The sequence below is a fragment of the Pantherophis guttatus genome, chromosome 5 (genome assembly GCF_059756535.1).
Source record: "Pantherophis guttatus breed Tessera chromosome 5, ASM5975653v1, whole genome shotgun sequence".
In the NCBI taxonomy this organism is placed as follows: domain Eukaryota; kingdom Metazoa; phylum Chordata; class Lepidosauria; order Squamata; family Colubridae; genus Pantherophis; species Pantherophis guttatus.
The window spans coordinates 55,734,223-55,750,796 of NC_142067.1; the positions used below are offsets into that span (position 1 = coordinate 55,734,223).

The 16,574-nt window shown below is 38.8% G+C and overlaps 1 protein-coding gene across 2 annotated transcripts in view; it reads right to left on the reverse strand.

Annotated features, from left to right (window-relative positions):
* The window catches only part of DSCAM (DS cell adhesion molecule), a 394,390-nt gene that overhangs the window by 49,811 nt on the left and 328,005 nt on the right, over window positions 1-16,574 (reverse strand). For both annotated transcript variants that reach the window (XM_034423965.3, XM_060694094.2), the window contains exons 23-27: window positions 12,182-12,345; window positions 11,271-11,369; window positions 9,335-9,523; window positions 7,302-7,592; window positions 3,354-3,530 (exon numbers count right to left, since the gene is read on the reverse strand). In XM_034423965.3, the coding sequence (XP_034279856.1) occupies window positions 3,354-3,530; window positions 7,302-7,592; window positions 9,335-9,523; window positions 11,271-11,369; window positions 12,182-12,345 (920 nt within the window). The remainder of the gene's footprint in view (window positions 1-3,353; window positions 3,531-7,301; window positions 7,593-9,334; window positions 9,524-11,270; window positions 11,370-12,181; window positions 12,346-16,574) is intronic.

Here is a 16,574-nt window from a genome sequence, read left to right on the forward strand (position 1 = left end):
TAAGAAAGTATAATTTTAATTATAAGTTAAAATACTTATTTATAGAATCATGAGGTTATTTTAGTCTCATTGGAGAGCAGTCATTGTTGAGTGAATGTTCTTCAGTTTTCAGCACTAACATTTAACATTCATACATTCATTCTTGAATAAACACTATTCAAATCTTCATACGCAATGCACTACAACAAATTGTGCATATATTAGAACTGTCATAATAAAAAACAAAAACCAGATTTTTTTGCCAACAAGCTATGTGAGTCTAACATAAGTCACAGGAATAATACATATTGTTAAGGCTGCTGACTGTTTAATTAAAAAATAAGGAATTTAAGTGATAATGTGCTGCTTTTTTAATTAAGAATTGCAGTTGGGGCCAGGAAACTGAGGAGGAGATTTGTTAACCTAAAACAGAAGACACTTTCAACTCATATATCTTAAAAATAAACTTACTCATGCCCTACATTGCTCAAGACAGTGTAATGTCAGAAGCCATATTGCAGAAACCAAGGTGTAATGGGAAAAAATATGAAGAAAGATGTTTCAAGATCTAAGGCACAATAAATCACAAAAGCAGATCAAGGAGTGAGAGGATTTGACACAGGTACAAAGATAACCCAGTCCAGAGTCAGAATAAATCTGAATTCAAAAGGAACAATATGGCAAAGAGTTGTTACCAAAGTCAAATCCAACTCTTGTTCTAGGAATTCTAATGAGCAGGGATTTTTTTTATTTTTGCTAGATCTTAATAGTTTTAAGACTTGATAGTTAATTAAGGTTTGTTAATTCATCACTATCAAACAGATTAACCAATTTTGCAGGATCCCTATTGATTAGCAGTGCGATTTCCCTCTGCTGGCTCAAAAACAGATTGTTTTCCTACAATAGGCTGGCAGTCTCTTAGGTTCATGCCTTTTTTTCTCTTCCTCTAAAGTATACATGAATACAAGTGATCTAGGTTCCATATAATACTAAACCATAATAGATAGGATTCACCAAACATCCTAAGCCAAAAGCAAACAAATTACCTTATGATTAGCATAATGATCTATGATCAATTCAAAAGCTTGCTCCCTAATTAATATTTACCTATATAGAGATAAAGTCAATATCAAGAGAATACATGGAGCAAGCTATCCTTTTCTGTTCAACATTTTTTATACGTCTAAGATATGAATAATCTAAAATTTGACTGGCTGTGACATATTTAGAACACAGAATATAAGGTTATTGTCAACTCCAGTAACAATGTCCACAAAGAAGCAGCACAATCAAGAATTTAGACATGTTGGAATATTAAATTTAACTATACAATCAACTTCTTGTACTATGTAAAGGAGATACTGTTCTGGTTGGAAAGACAAAATTATGAGACCAGCTGCTGTCTTCGCTTTTGCTTATTAGGATCTTGCCAGCTATTATTTTGAACCTTTCTGGGACACATTCTCTTGGGAAATTAACAGAACTCCTGCAGCTTTCACTTGAGTTCTACCATATTCAGCAACACGGACAGGTCATTTTATAGTAGCTGTTTGGATGAACTACCTTTGGAGACAAGAAAATATAGTTTTTGCAGCAGTTGGAACCTAGGTTAAATCATCTACTCTGCCCCCTTCCCCAATCAACACTGTAATTTTCTTGTTCTTCTGGCAAGCAATCCTTTTGTACCTCAGATAGTGTTGGCTGTAAAAACTAAGAGGAAGAAAGACAGGGCTAAAACTGAATCATCACTAGTCAAGCTAAACTTTACATGAAAAACAAATACATCAAAATAAATTTTAGCAATCTCTAAATATTTGCTAGCACCAACATATAGAAAATGAACTCCACATCATTCATATACACTGAATTTGCAACCTTTTCATCTACAAAGTTACAAAAAAGGAAGAATTTTCATGCATAACTACTATTGAAATAATCAGAAATAGCAAATTGATCATGACTTTTAAAAGTAATGTCATAAGAATCAATGGTATAATCTGCATATTCCTAAAGGACTCTTTTTATACAGATAGTCCTCAACTTAACAACCATTCATTTAATGACTGTTTGAAGTTATGATGGCATTAAAAAGTGATTTATGACCTTTCTTGCACTTATGACCAATTGTAGAATCCCTGCAATCATGTGATTTGGGTGCTTAGCAACCAGCCTGTATTTATGACATCTGCAGCAACCCAGGATCCCAATAATTAGGGATTGCTTTCTGACCATGGCAAAATAAGTTGTAAAACTCAGGTGTGTCTCACTTAATGAGCACATACCTTAGTGATGGAAGTTCCAGTCTCAACTGTGGTCATAAATCGAGGATTACCAGTACAACATTCTATAACTCTCTGATAGAATTGGAACATTACAGGTTTATCATGTTACATGCCAAAATAAATCTCTACATTCTTTAAAATATGTTCTTTTCTTTCTTTTTAATTTGATTTATATGCCGCCCTTCTCCGGAGACTCAGGGCGGCTTACAATGCACTAAGCAACAGCCTTCATTCTTTTGTATATTTATACAAAGTCAGTTTATTGCCCCCACAAACTGGGTCCTCAATTTACCTACTTTAGAAAGGATGGAAGGCTGAGTCAACCTTGAGCCTTGGCGAGATTCCAAACTGCAGTAATTGCAGGCAGCTGTTCTTAATAACAGAGTGCTTTGGACCACTGTACTACCAAGGCTCTATTATTAATGTTACAAGAGTTGTATTATTGTTTATTGTTGTTACTATTATTATTATATATTCATCCTGCCTTTTTATATACTGTATAACTCAAAGCAGCAAACTTTCTAATACTCCTGTCACCTATTTTCCCAACAACAACCCTTTTTTTTTTTATAATTTGATTTATATGCCGCCCTTCTCCGAAGACTCAGGGCGGCTTACAATGTGCTCAGCAATAGCCTTCATCCTTTTGTATATTTATACAAAGTCAGCTTATTGCCCCCACAAACTGGGTCCTCATTTCACCTACCTTAGAAAGGATGGAAGGCTGAGTCAACCTTGAGCCTTGGCAAGATTCGAACCCTGCAGTAATTGCAGGCAGCTGGTCTTAATAACCAGCTTAATAACAGGGTGCCTTAAACCCTGTGAGATGGATTAGTTTGAGAAAGAGTGGTCCAAAGTCCACCCCCCCCCCCAGTTTTCATGATGAAAGCAGGCTAGATGTCACAATCTTCTACTTTCTAGGCCAGCACCTTTACCAATACACCAAACACTGCCTATTGGATATGGGAAACAGCACGCTCACTATTTCTGTAATATGAAAACCAGCTTAATTTATTCTATTCTGTGAAAATCTGCACATTTTTATATAGAAACTACAATACATGTAAGGCAATAATTGATGTTGATTCTTACCTCTGAGTCTTTTCAGTCTCTGTTCCCTCCGTCTCCTTCTTACAACCAGCAGAAGCACAAAAAGCAGCAAGACCCCAACCAAGATACAGGAAATAGTCACCAGCATCTTTAGCCCTTCATTGGTTGCCAGACCTTCCTCACTTTGGACAACTGATTTAATGAGTGGAGGGATTGTACCTGGAAACAGTGTCATGACATTAGATGCCTATCAACGAAGAGAAAAGGTTGATTTTTAAGTGACTACGGTGCACAGAAGCTGACCGGTATGTTCCTAAGAGGTTCAATTTATTAGGAAAGCTTCATCATTTTAGCTTTGCATTATTTTGAGGCAAACTGCTACCAATTTTTTGCATTTGAAAGAAGAGACAAATCAGGCCATATTTATTGCCATGAAAAATGCTGGTTTTCTTCATAAAACCGCAAGCTTCCTTACAAAAATTGTAGGGAACAAAACACAGTATGCCTTTCAATCATAAGAATTAAATTCCAGCCAGAAAAATATTATAGGAGTTATGATATTTACCTCTTATTTGAGGCAAGCATTACTAACTCCTACTAAAAATTGCAGTTCTAGGCAAAAAAAAAAAAAAAAAAAAAGTGAGTTTTATTGACATTATGTCATCATGGATTTGCCAGGCTGGAGGAACTTAGTAAATAAAGGAGATAAAACTAGGAAGGTTTGCAAAACCTTAATAGTCTGATCCTCTATAATGAAAACTTATTAAGGTGTTTGAAATTTGCACATCCAATGGAATTTTGGGACTTGTTTTAAAAAGAGTTTTTTGTATACTCAAAAGTCACAGTTACTGAGTGTACTGGAAGGTAGGCAGACAATTATGTGGAGTGTGATTTGACATTTCAGGTCCATGCCATAGGCACGTCAAACGGATACTACTGAGAAGACTACTTGCTCAACAAATGGCAGGCACGGTCAATACACTAGTCACAAAACACCAATTTACCAGACGGGCAATCATTTTATTTGATCCACAACATCTATCCTACCGTCAGGATAACCTCTATCAATCCACATCTCTTCTTACCTTTTAGGGAATAACTGGATACTATTTCAGGCAAAAGAAGCCATCTACTCTTTTTATTTTCAAAGGCACTAAGTCTTATTGTCAAGAAAGATATTACTAGATTTTGATTCTTTTCTTGCAGCTTTCTATTACTGCTATTTTATTCAAAATAATCTTAACAAAGTCGAATGTAATGGAAAGTTCAGTGACTACTAAAGGAGGTTCCTCAACTTACTGATTCTGAAGGGAACCATTTAGCTGCTCTCACAGTAATGTAGTCATTTCTTTTTTCAAGCATTTCTGAGTGGTTTATCTTATTTCTCTTTTATTATTTAATAAATTTTAAGATGCATAGGCAGGAAGGGATGGGCCAGTAGTTGAAAGAGCTGACATATATACCCTGTGAGCCTAATTTGAACTTTTCTTTAACAGATCTAACAGATCTAATTTATGTAGAATGAAGTTCTTTTGTAAATGTGGCTGGCATTTGCTACTTTTCTAAAATTTAAATCACTAAGCAGTTAGCAAATCTATGCTTAGTATGGATCATCCAACAGCACTGATTGCTATACATTACTAAAAGCTAATTACATCGTATTTTGAATCTACATAAAAGTTAGTACTAGATTTAAAATCACTCATGTAACCATGGCTGTTCTAATTAGAACCTTTTATACTCATCACCTTTTATAATTTGTAGCCACAAATGAGGATGGCTCTTTTTATTTTTAGGGCCATTTTAAGGAAATGATGTACATTTTTCAACGATGTCTTAAATTCTTACATTCTTAAATTTATATGCACATATAAATGATAGTTTTCACTGGACAAGAATAGATCAGCACCAATGCAAATTCAACTACCCTGTTTCCCCCCCAAGTAAGACATCCCCTGATAATAAGCCCAATCGGGGTTTTGAGCGCATGGCAATAAGGCCAAGCACTTATTTCAGGTTTCAAAAAATATATATATATAAGACAGGGTCTTATTCTCGGGAAAACACGGTAATAAACTGTCGGTAAATAGGTAAGAGAACTAAGATGAGAGTTTAGATGAGAAGCAGTTTTTTTCAGAGACTATTCTCAAGCAATGGTTCCTAAATTGTGATTGTGACCAACTAACGTATTTTTCGGAGTATAAGATGCACCTTTTTCCCCCCTAAAAGGGGGTGAAAATTTAGGTGCGTCTTATACACCAAATGTAGCTCACCCACCCACTGGCCCCCACCCTTTGGCCTCTGCCTCGCAGCAGTTACCTCCTTGCAAGCAAACAGCAAGAAAAAGCAGCTCCTTTCAGTTTCAGCACAGCCTAATTAGCACAAGCTCTCAGCTATTTTGTGCAGGGCTCTACTGCTTGCTGCAAAGAGGTAAATTGCTGGAGCAGATTTTTTTTTTCTTGTGCTAATCAAGCTATGCTGAAAACAAAAATGAAAGTATAGCAGGCTGTTTGCTGTTTGCTGCAACTAGGTAAAATTGCTGAGAGGCAGAGGGAGATTTCTTTTTCTTCTTTTCCTCACCAAAAAAGATAGATGCATCTTATACTCCGGTGCGTCTTATACTCCGAAAAATATGGTACTTGAAAAGGATACCATAGATATTTGTTAAGTAACAAAATAAAAATAAAATTTATTTTTAAAAATGTCCAAAATCTCAAGAAATTATTAAATCTTGAAAATTTTTGGCATCCTTGCTCACAAATTGTCATATGGGACTAAATAAATCTTATGAAAAATCTGTCATTTCCATTAAGAAGAATAAAATGTTTAAATCAGACACCACAGATTATAATTAAGTGTGCTGTATGGGAGTAATAAGCCATGATATCTGTGTATTGTTAACTGTGACTTATGTGGTGATTTTAAATTTTTTTTAGTGATAATGTTATGATCTACTTGAAAGAGAAGGTTGGGAACCACTGAGGTAGATAAATGATCTGCTTCATAAAGGCTACAGCTCTTTGGACAACACGTTCTTTACACACAAAATGTTCCAGATTGATTTCTGAATTCACATCTTATTTTTTGAAGCCCTGTAGTCAGCCAGTGCAGAAAATGGAAGGGTCATGCATATCTTCAAAAAGGTTCTAAGTGAAATACCAACTATCAGTTACTTTTAAGAGCAATGAGGCCCCTTTTCCTTTAAAAGTGAAGATATGTGTCTATTAAGAATTAGCACTTTTCAAGATTTGTTCAAAATCAGACCCTGGTATCCCTTGTTCCCAAAGTCAGGGTATGGAATAACAGTGTGGAGTCAAAAGTATTTCTGATTCAGTTCAACAAGGGTATATAAATAAATCCTTCTGTATAGTAAAAAGTAAAACCTGGACAAGCTAAGCCAACTTAAATGTTGCCACTACAGGGTTCATTTTCAAAGAGAGGGGAGAAGAAGGGAAATTAAGGCTGAAGCACCTGGAAAAAGTGAAGCAGAAAGTTTCAAGTACAAATCTGTAGCTACTCACTGCTACTCTCTACGTAACTGTTTATTCTTCAAATTCAAAAGCAAACCATGAATGAAATCCTAATATTTTCTAACATTTGTGCCAGAATTAACATTTTGGGTGCTTTAAGGGTGAACTGTGTGTTTAATTAGATCAAGAACATAGAAGCATTAAAAAGTTGTTGGAGATCCTAAAGGAACACAAAAGCATCCTACTTGAACCCTGAAGCATCCATTGCAGGGATGAACTGTACTGCTTAACAAGCTCCCTGAAAAACCTGATATAAATTCAGCTGCTCCATGTAAAAATTTTTCAATAAGACGAGGTATAAGGTGGAAGTTTAGCCTGCAAACATTATTACTGTTTCCTTTACTACACACAAGTGCCATATTGCAAAACAAAAAAATGAATGGCACTTAAGTTACATTATATGAAATGAGATTATTTGTGAATATTATTGATTAAACAACAGTGAAATGAATGTACTTACTCCCATCGTAGTTGAGTGTTGCAAATTTTGCCTGTTTTTCAGCACAGCCAGCACTGTTACAGACTCTCATCTGCAGCTCATACCAGGTTGCCTCCTGAAGATCATATACTATATATGATTTGGTAAGTGATGTTCGTTGTGCAGTAGTCCACACTGTTGTCCCAAATGGCCTGTATTCCAGAATAAAGGAGGTGATTGGGCAACCACCATCATTCCAGCCAATAAGGTTCAATCTTACTCGAGTGGTGTTAATACTGGCAAAGAGTTCTTGTTCTTTTGAAAACTGTGGCTCTACAAGAAAATATATATTCAGATTTAAAAAGTTATAATAGATTGATAGAAGACACAGTGACTTCAAGTCTCTCGGGTGGGAATCTCTCTTTAATCTTCAAGTTGGAATGCATTTTATTTCTGTTTGTTTTACTCTTGTGTAAGATTTTTTAAAACAACCTTTTTTTTCATTTCCCCCCTTTGTCCTCTGCTTTCTATTCATAGCTATAGTTTTTGGAGTTCTTTGTGTATGATATTTTTGGAGAGAGGATATACATTGGGAAGGGGCTAATGGCAGTTTAGAATGCAATTGCAGTGACTGTAATCTGTTGAAATCTAAGAAGACTGTGTTCCCCTGGAGACCTACATTCAGTGTACAAGTCCATGTATAGACACCAATACCTTTGTCACACTAGAGGATGAAAGAGGTACCCGTATTTTCCGGCGTATAAGACGACTGGGCGTATAAGACGACCCCCAACTTTTCCTGTTAAAATATAGGGTTTGGGCTATACTCGCCATATAAGACTACCCCTCTTCCAACGCACACCAAATAAAAATTAAAAAACATCAACTGGCTCACCTACAATGTAAAAGCAGCTGTGCTAGACCCAAAATGGCCCCTGTAACAAGCAGGAACCTCACACAGCCACAAAAAGCCCCCCCAAAAAACTTTCACACTCTAAACACACACAACACAACACAACTGGCTCACCCACAATGTAAAAGCAGCTGTGCTAGACCCAAAATGGCCCCTGCAACAAGCAGGAACCTCACACAGCCACAAAAAGTCCAAAAAACCAACTTTCACACTTTACACACACAAAATTCCACATACAGCTTTGTGAGATTTTGTGTGTTTGTGTAGTTGGAGTGAAACACTACAGAAACACACTAAATCTCAGAAAGCTGCACAAATATTGTTTTATTTTATTTTATTTTTATTTTTATATGAAAGCTAAATTTAAAACTTCCTAAACTTTAAATGGCTAGGTCTAAAAAAGAACAGCTAAAAAACCCCCAATTGACTATTTTTTTTAAAGCTCCCAAAAGGGGAAAAAACTTACCCAATAGAACAGGGGTCTCCAACCTTGGCAACTTTAAGACTTGTAGACTTCAACTCCCAGAATTCCTCAGCCAGCTTTGCTTTGCTGGCTGAGGAATTCTGGGAGTTGAAGTCCACAACTAACTCCTTGCTTGATTGCAGGCAGGGAGTTGCTTGCTTGCCTGAATAGATTCAGGCAAGCAAAGCAAGGCAAGCGTTGCGACTAGCAGCTGAGGTAAGCAAGCTGGAGGAGGAAAACTTTTTCCCTTTTAAATGGCTCTGGCCATCCCAGCTGAGTTGCAGGGAACTCAGCTGGGATCGTCAGAGCTGGGATCGTCAGAGCTGGGATCGCCAGAGCCATTTAAGGCTCGTCAGAGCCTTTCGGGCTGGTCTGCCTGGTTACAGGAGAACACACCCGGCGTATAAGACGACCCCCGACTTTTGAGAAGATTTTCATGTGTTAAAAAGTCGTCTTATATGCCGGAAAATACGGTATCTTTAAGAAGGAACAAAAATTCTAACAAGTTGCAATACCCAATATTAGCGGCATGGCCTAAGACTTCAGCCTATACTGCATACTACAGTAGAGATTGCTCAATGAATTTGTTTCATTCACATTTTATGGAAAATAATTCACAGATCCAACTTTTCAAACTATTTTGCAGATGGGAACTCAAATACTTAATTTAGAATAAAGGCAGGATATAATTTCAAATACCTTTCCCAAGTGTTTTGGCCTCTATGATCTCACTGATACGGCCTGGTCCCACTCCATTCTGAGCTGTCAGAGTAAACTTGTACCACGTGCCACACTTCAGCGTTTCCAATCGATAGGAACGTTCACTAGGGCTAATAGGAAAACTACCCCACTGTTCACTGTTGTCTTCAGAGTATTGCAGTATATAACCTATCAAAGATTAAAACAAAAACAAAACATAGTCCAATACTGCAGAACACTCTGATTAATTAGATTAAAAAGTTATATAAATCAAGGAGTATTTCTACATCAGGGGAATTAATAAGAACTTTGAAATTCTTCTGCATCTTCTTGGATTTTTTTTTAAAGTTGAAGATGGGACTACATTTCTAGAATGTGGTGGGTTGCTAGTTTTAAATGGGATTACACTCTCCCTGAAGAAGAAAGTACAGTTTAAAGACCTCAATTTGTTCTGGTTTTCCAATCAGGGACACTTTTTATTACCTTCAGATGATATGCCACTTTATGCCAGTTGCATCCCTTTCTGGAAACAAGATGATAAAATGATAGATTGCATGCTGGTAACCTCCAGGTTCGAATGTAGTAATGCACTCTATGTGGAACTACAAACTGGCCTTTGGGTTTACTCCAGAAACACTTACACTGATAACGCTCTGTCTGCCAATTCAATTTGGTACAAAATACGAAGCACCAGTCATTAATTTAAAACCCTGCCTTAAGTCTAGGCTCTGTGAGAATATTTACCTTTCTGTTGTGACCTATGCTTACTGAGTCATTAAAACACAGGAGTAGTCCCAAAAACCTCTTTTATTGCAACAGCTGTGAATTACTTTCATTCACAGCTGAGTCCCAATTAGTTGCAAAAAGTCCTTTGGGATAATCACCAACCTTTATCTCCTTTGACATGCTGCCAAAGAGCTACTTGGTAAAGCCACACAGAGTCCAGAATCAAACAGAGATGCTGACTGGGAACAGAATTAACAATGTTGCTTTCCTGCAAAGGGCCCACATGCCTTTGCTCCTCTTTTAAGCCTTATGGGAGGGGCCAATCATCTCCAGGCATTACTCCCAAGTTGTTCCTTTTGTTTCATGCCTTCTGGCAGCTCTGCGCATGTGCACACTAGGAACAGGCTTCTCCTGTTCCTCTGCCTCTCTGCTATCTGACTCTGGAGGCTCCGGAGTCCACACATAACTCCCAGATGGCCCTGGCCCCATCTCTGCCTCTGATGCAGAGCCCTCATCCGGGCCTTCCCCAGACTCCAGGACTGGCCCATGTTCCTCCCCAGCCTCCTCATTGTCCGACTCCGCTGCCAGCTCCGCAGGCTGCTGGCAGACCACAACACTTTCTATATGAACTTCCAGTATTTACTGACATCAATTGAGGAAGCTCATCTACAACTGTTATGAACTGATCTGATCCTGATTCAAGTTAGTTTTCTATGCTGTGGCTGTTCGAGTTATTTCAACTGCTCTTCTTAAAGAGTTGAGTATCACTTTGAAGAGGCTTGTGTTGATTACTTGTTATATTTAACTATCAAATATACTTATTTTATTTGCTTTTATTTTTATTTTAACAATTTTAATGTTTTTAATTTATTCAAACCTGTTAAGAGAATTCAGTAATTAACAATATCCCAGATGAAATATAATATTGATCAATCAAACCTAAATCAGGAATGCCAGTAATTTTTTTATAATCCATTCTAGGGCATATCATACAATATTTTGTTATCTAAATAACTGGCATCTCTGATTCATATGGGACACTATTATCCAAATCCTTACTGTCAAGCAAGCAGCATTTTTCAGATAACTGAACTTTTTGATAAGCACAACTAACATAACCTTCTGTTGGGATGAAGTGGCAACATGTAAGGCACGACTTTTTTAAAAACCCAAAACATTCTGGCATTGAAAGGGAACTATTGAATGTTACCTCGAATAGAGCTGCCTCCATTGTCTCCAGGTATCCAGGAAAGAGTGATGGAGGAAGAGGTGGTTTTGGATACAGTAAGTCTAGGCTGGTCAGGTGGAACTAAATAAGAAATAGTTAAAAGCAGAAATGAAGAATAGTTTGATTTTGAATATATTTATCACAGAATTGAGGTGAGAAAATATGCAAATTGTATCTGTCGATGTGTCTGCTAATATGACATCTTCAATTAAAACATACCAGGAACATTCTTTTTCCTTGACTATTCAAATATTATCTAATTTTAGCTGGCATTCGTAATCATATTTTTGCCTTTGACTTTTCCATCACTGCAGTCCCTGCATAATCTTCTTCCAGGAGGCAGGGAAAATACTTTTCCAACTATTCTTATGCATCAGATGTATCACCCTTTTATATATGGCTGAACTTCAGTTCCCAACATCAGTCACAATTAGATGTATTGATAGGCTGGTGAAAGTCAGAACAATGCACTACTGTCTCCAATCACTTTTATGTCATTGAAGAATAACATCTGTGTCAGTAAGTCACTACTGAAAGCTAACATACTATGTTAACCTAGAAAATGGAGTTTGTTCATGATTAAATCAGACATGGAAACGTGTGTTGTGTGAACACAGCAATTTAACCAATTCTTACAATTTGAAAGTTTCCTGTAATGCTCAGAATAAATCTGCTTCCAAGTAATTTATATATACTGATTCTAGTTCTCTGAACCAAAGAACATATCCATTGTATAGCCTTTGAGATATCTGAGACCTTTCTATTCTCCTAGTTGCTTTCCAGGGACACACAATAACTTCAGTTTACATTTTGAAATGTTCTATTATCCTGATAATAATAAAAATTATTTAAGCTAAGAAATAGTTGCAGTGAAAGAAACATTGTTAACTTACCTTGAACTTGCAAATTCAAAATAATTTCATCTGATCCCCAGTTATTAGTAGCCACACAACTGTAATATCCTGAATCTTCTGCTTTCACAGTATGGATAACAAAACTGCCATTGCTAAAGATGCTTCTTCGCCCATCAATCATCACTAGACTGGGTGTCCCGTTACTGCCTCACAGGAAACAAAAATCATACATTAAAGAAGTTACAACCAATATAACTTAGATCTGGGGTTAGTTTTAAAAATACAGAAGGGAAGAGGGAAATGCCTGGAAAGAAAATCGCTTATATAGTATATATAAAGAATCGAAACTGAAACCACACAGAAGCTTCTACTGGTAGAGATTAGTATGTCTGATTATTGCAGAACAATCTAAAATTCAACATTGTGATGGATTTCATTTGCATATTGAATGGTGCTACAATGGTTAATTTATTACTATTTTTGCAACAGGTTAAGAAATAAATGGATGCTTGGGACAATTCTATCTTCTCATCAGCCAGTCTCAGGAAGTAACATAAGGGTATAAGAATGTCAGAAGCACAAGTAGCAATAGGGGAGAATGAACTACTCCACCCAGAGAGTTTGAAGATGTTATCAGGTTTGGAACTGGATGGGGGCAGATGTGAACTATTTCCTGAGAGTTGGAGTTAGGCTCCAGTCACCCAGTTTTGAGTAGGTCTCTTGACTCAGGTGACAGCAAGGCAGGGAGATGGAAAGGAAGCAGACCAGATATATATCTCAGGTGATTGTTTGATGAGTTGAGCATCTGAAGGGATCATCTGATTCTTGGTTGAGTGTGACCTGTGCTTGATGACAGGAAATTCCTTGGGCAGGGAGGGTGCTGATAATACAAGGAGGGAAAGTTATGATGGAATGGGATTTTAGTTGTGATGGGCAAAAGCCACCATTCAGAAAAGGTGGTAACTTAACTAATTACTCCCTCCCAGCTCTTAGTTCTCATTCCAGGAGGCATGGCTCTAGTTCCTTGAAATCCAGGGCCCTCATTTGCTACAATGAAATTTTTAATGATGATAGAGCAGACCGGCATGCTTTTTTGAAACCAGAGAGAGGAGCAGGAAATTCCTCTCACAAAAAACTCCCTACACATGTTTTGGGTTTGGCATCAGCCTTGGTCTCTGTAATGGTAATGCCAGGGAGTGGTAGTTCCTGTCATCCACGAATCTTTGTTGGCATCAAGAGACATTCACCATAGAGAACCAGATGTGAGATCCTGTTAGGGCCAGTTTGGGCCCTATGTAACTCTTCCCCCCATTGCAGAGTGCAGAGTCCCTGCAAAGACTGCTTGACTTGATTCCTGTTATGACTCCGACCCCCAAGCCCATCTTATCAGAGGGAGAAGACTCCGAAAGTGAAGGAGAGGAGTTGGCAAGGCCTCCCTCTCCAGGACCCTCCTCTCTGGCAATGCCTCAGGTGTCCTCCGAAGGCCAAGAGATGGGCCAGGAGCCAGGCACTTCTGAGCAGCCGCAGTTAGACAGCGACGGAGATGAGTCTTGGCTGGATCCCTGACAGCGTTGGAAAGACAAGCGCGCGTAGCAGAGAAGGAGGTGTGCCAGAGATTAAACTGAGTCACTGGACCACACCCCACAGGGGATAAAAGGGGGTGTGGTGGCCATTCAGGCCTTGTGACAGACAAAACTGAAAAGCTAGCAAGTCATACTGCGTTTCTGGAACTTCGTTATATGCCCTCCTTGGATTATTTACGGACTGGACTTGACAATTCTTTGGCTTTGTGGACTTATTTTGGTTTATCGGACGGAGGAGAAAAACCTCCCTTTGTGAGTAAAGTTTTTGGCAGGCAGCTACTGGGTTGCTGCCAATTCTGTTATCTCAAAGGAATTCATGACTGCTGGTTTTATTAACTCCTGGCTGACTGTTTGTGTGCGTGTGTGAGATGGGGACAGAATAACTCCAGGTAAGGTGGTTAGCTAGTAGCATTAGGGGATTTCAACCTGCCTTCCCTTAGTTAGAAATCTGGAGTGATCCAGAAGTTAATGGCTGCCATGACAATAATGGACATGGCCCAACTTATTGAGGGTCCAACACATGAGAGGGCACATATTAGAGGTTTTTGTCTCAGGGGAAACATAATGTGATTTGAAAGTGGAGGGAATGATCATGGGTAGATCACTCTCTGATTGCTGTGGGGTTTTGTGGTGCAATCTCCCTCACAGTGGAAGAAGGTATTATATTGGCCCATTGAAGGCATCTGATACAGCAGTGGGTTTCAAATCCCGGGGCTACAGGTTCACTATTGGGAGTGTGCAATTGCTTTGCATAAGGTTCTGCCCATGCGCAGAGCATTTTTGATGACATCTGGGCGGGCGGGTGGTGTTCTGTCCCCATACCACACACACACCCAACCAGCCAGCCGAGGGTTAAATAAACTCTTCAAACACTCAACGTCAGTGATAAGGAACTTGGCAGCAACTCCGTGGCTACCTGCCAAGAGCTTTTACTCCGATAACACAGACAAAAATACACACAGTTTGAATAGTCCAGTTTGTAATTAAATCCACAGCAAATAGCTGTTGTGTCCGAAGGTGCAAAGTGCCTCGCCAGAGATTAGCTTTGTCCGTCACAGAGTCCGAATGGCCACCACACTCCCTTTTATAGCCTGTGGGATGTGGTCCAGTGACTCAGCTAATCTCTGGCACGCCTTCCCCTCTGCTGCGCACACTTCTCCTTGAGCCTCTGGCAAGGGTCCAGCCAGCACTTATTTTCCTCGTCGCTGTCCACCTGTGGCTGCGGGGACGTGCTTGGCTCTGAGCCTATTGTTTGGCCTTCGGTGTCCTCCGGAGGCATTGCCAGAGAGGAGGGTCCTGGAGAGGGAGGCCTTGCCAACTCCTCCCCCTCACTCTCAGAGTCTGCATCTGTCAATAGCCCAGGCTCAGGCAATGGAGCCACAACAGGTGGAGCCAAACCGGGGTGAACTGGTAGCAACCCACCACTGATCTGATAGATCCTACGGTTTTGAAGGGACTCTTGGGAAGTCTCTAAAGATTCTCATGGATAGTTTGGCTGAGATTGTAGTTAACCACCGAAATGAACAGTGGATGGGGAATTGGATCAGATTGCAATGAAGCACCACTCCCTAATTTTACATCTACTGCAGCTCCTTAGTTCACTGAGAAGCTCAAGAAGATGCAGAGGAGACTCCCTGGAGAGCATGTGAAAGAAAACCTGTCTTAAATCTAACGAAAAACTAACACAAAATCATATTTGAACTTATAGAGTAGCAATTCAAGTGGCAAAAAGGAGATAATATGTCACCCATTTTGCATCTGCTGAATGTCACGCAGTGGCCCTTTTTAAGACATCCTTTTTCCTTTTAGGAAAAGATGTCTGCACAGCTTTCTAAAAGGTGTCTGTGAAGAAGCATTTCCAAAGCATTTGGCAGGCAAAACCATGTAATTTCGAGACCTGCTAGACTTGAGCTAGACAATGCCAATGGAAGAGTCTGCTACACTTGAGGCAGGCTCATTTGGAGACTGTGAGTCCCAAGGAAGTGAATACTTTGCAACATCAATTCTGCTACTTCCTAATCAGATTTCTGGCTGGTTAAGGCATTGTCACCACCCTGAGCCTTTTTTGAAATGCTCAACATACAAGATATTTTTTCATATAGAAAAGGGAAATAAATTAATTAAATAAAAGGGAGTACAGCCCCCCCCCCAGGAAATCAGATTAATGCAGGAAATCACTTTTATAGAAAATGTTGACGAGCTGAGGAGTTGCTGGATCTAGTTGCTGCGTGTTTGGAAGCAGACCAGCAGCTGAAGCCATTGCAGAAGACTTGCCAATAAAAGCCATGGCTGTAGACAAGGCAGCTATGAGAGAGGACAGGCAGTGAGAACATGAAGATGAGCAGGTCAGGTTTATTATTGGATATCATGAGCTGACTGTCCCACCTAGGCCTGCCAGGCTTTAGCCTCTTCCTCAGAAAAAGAATTCAACAACTAGCTAGATAGCACCCTAGCTGACTACTTGGTTGGCTAAGCCTTGTTGCAGAGGTATTATGCTGCAATTGAACGAATCACAAGTAAGCGTCCTTATGTGTCCTGGCTTAAATCACTATAGTATTGAAATTCAATAGTTTGAGAATCTGATTTTGCAGAGATCTGAGGAAATCAAAGAAACCATCTTAATGCCACCTGCTGGTTGAGGTTTACATTACAACACCTTGGATATACAATAACCCCCCCCCCCAAAAAAAGTAGTACTGTATTGACTTTAGAAAAATATTTGTTACTTTGTTTACATTGGTATAGTGTTGAGTCACTATTTTTTAATCTCAGGAATTAAATACATCAGTTATCAGTACACATGGAAACAAAAGGAATCTACTTTGGAGAAAAATTTGGAGAAAACAATC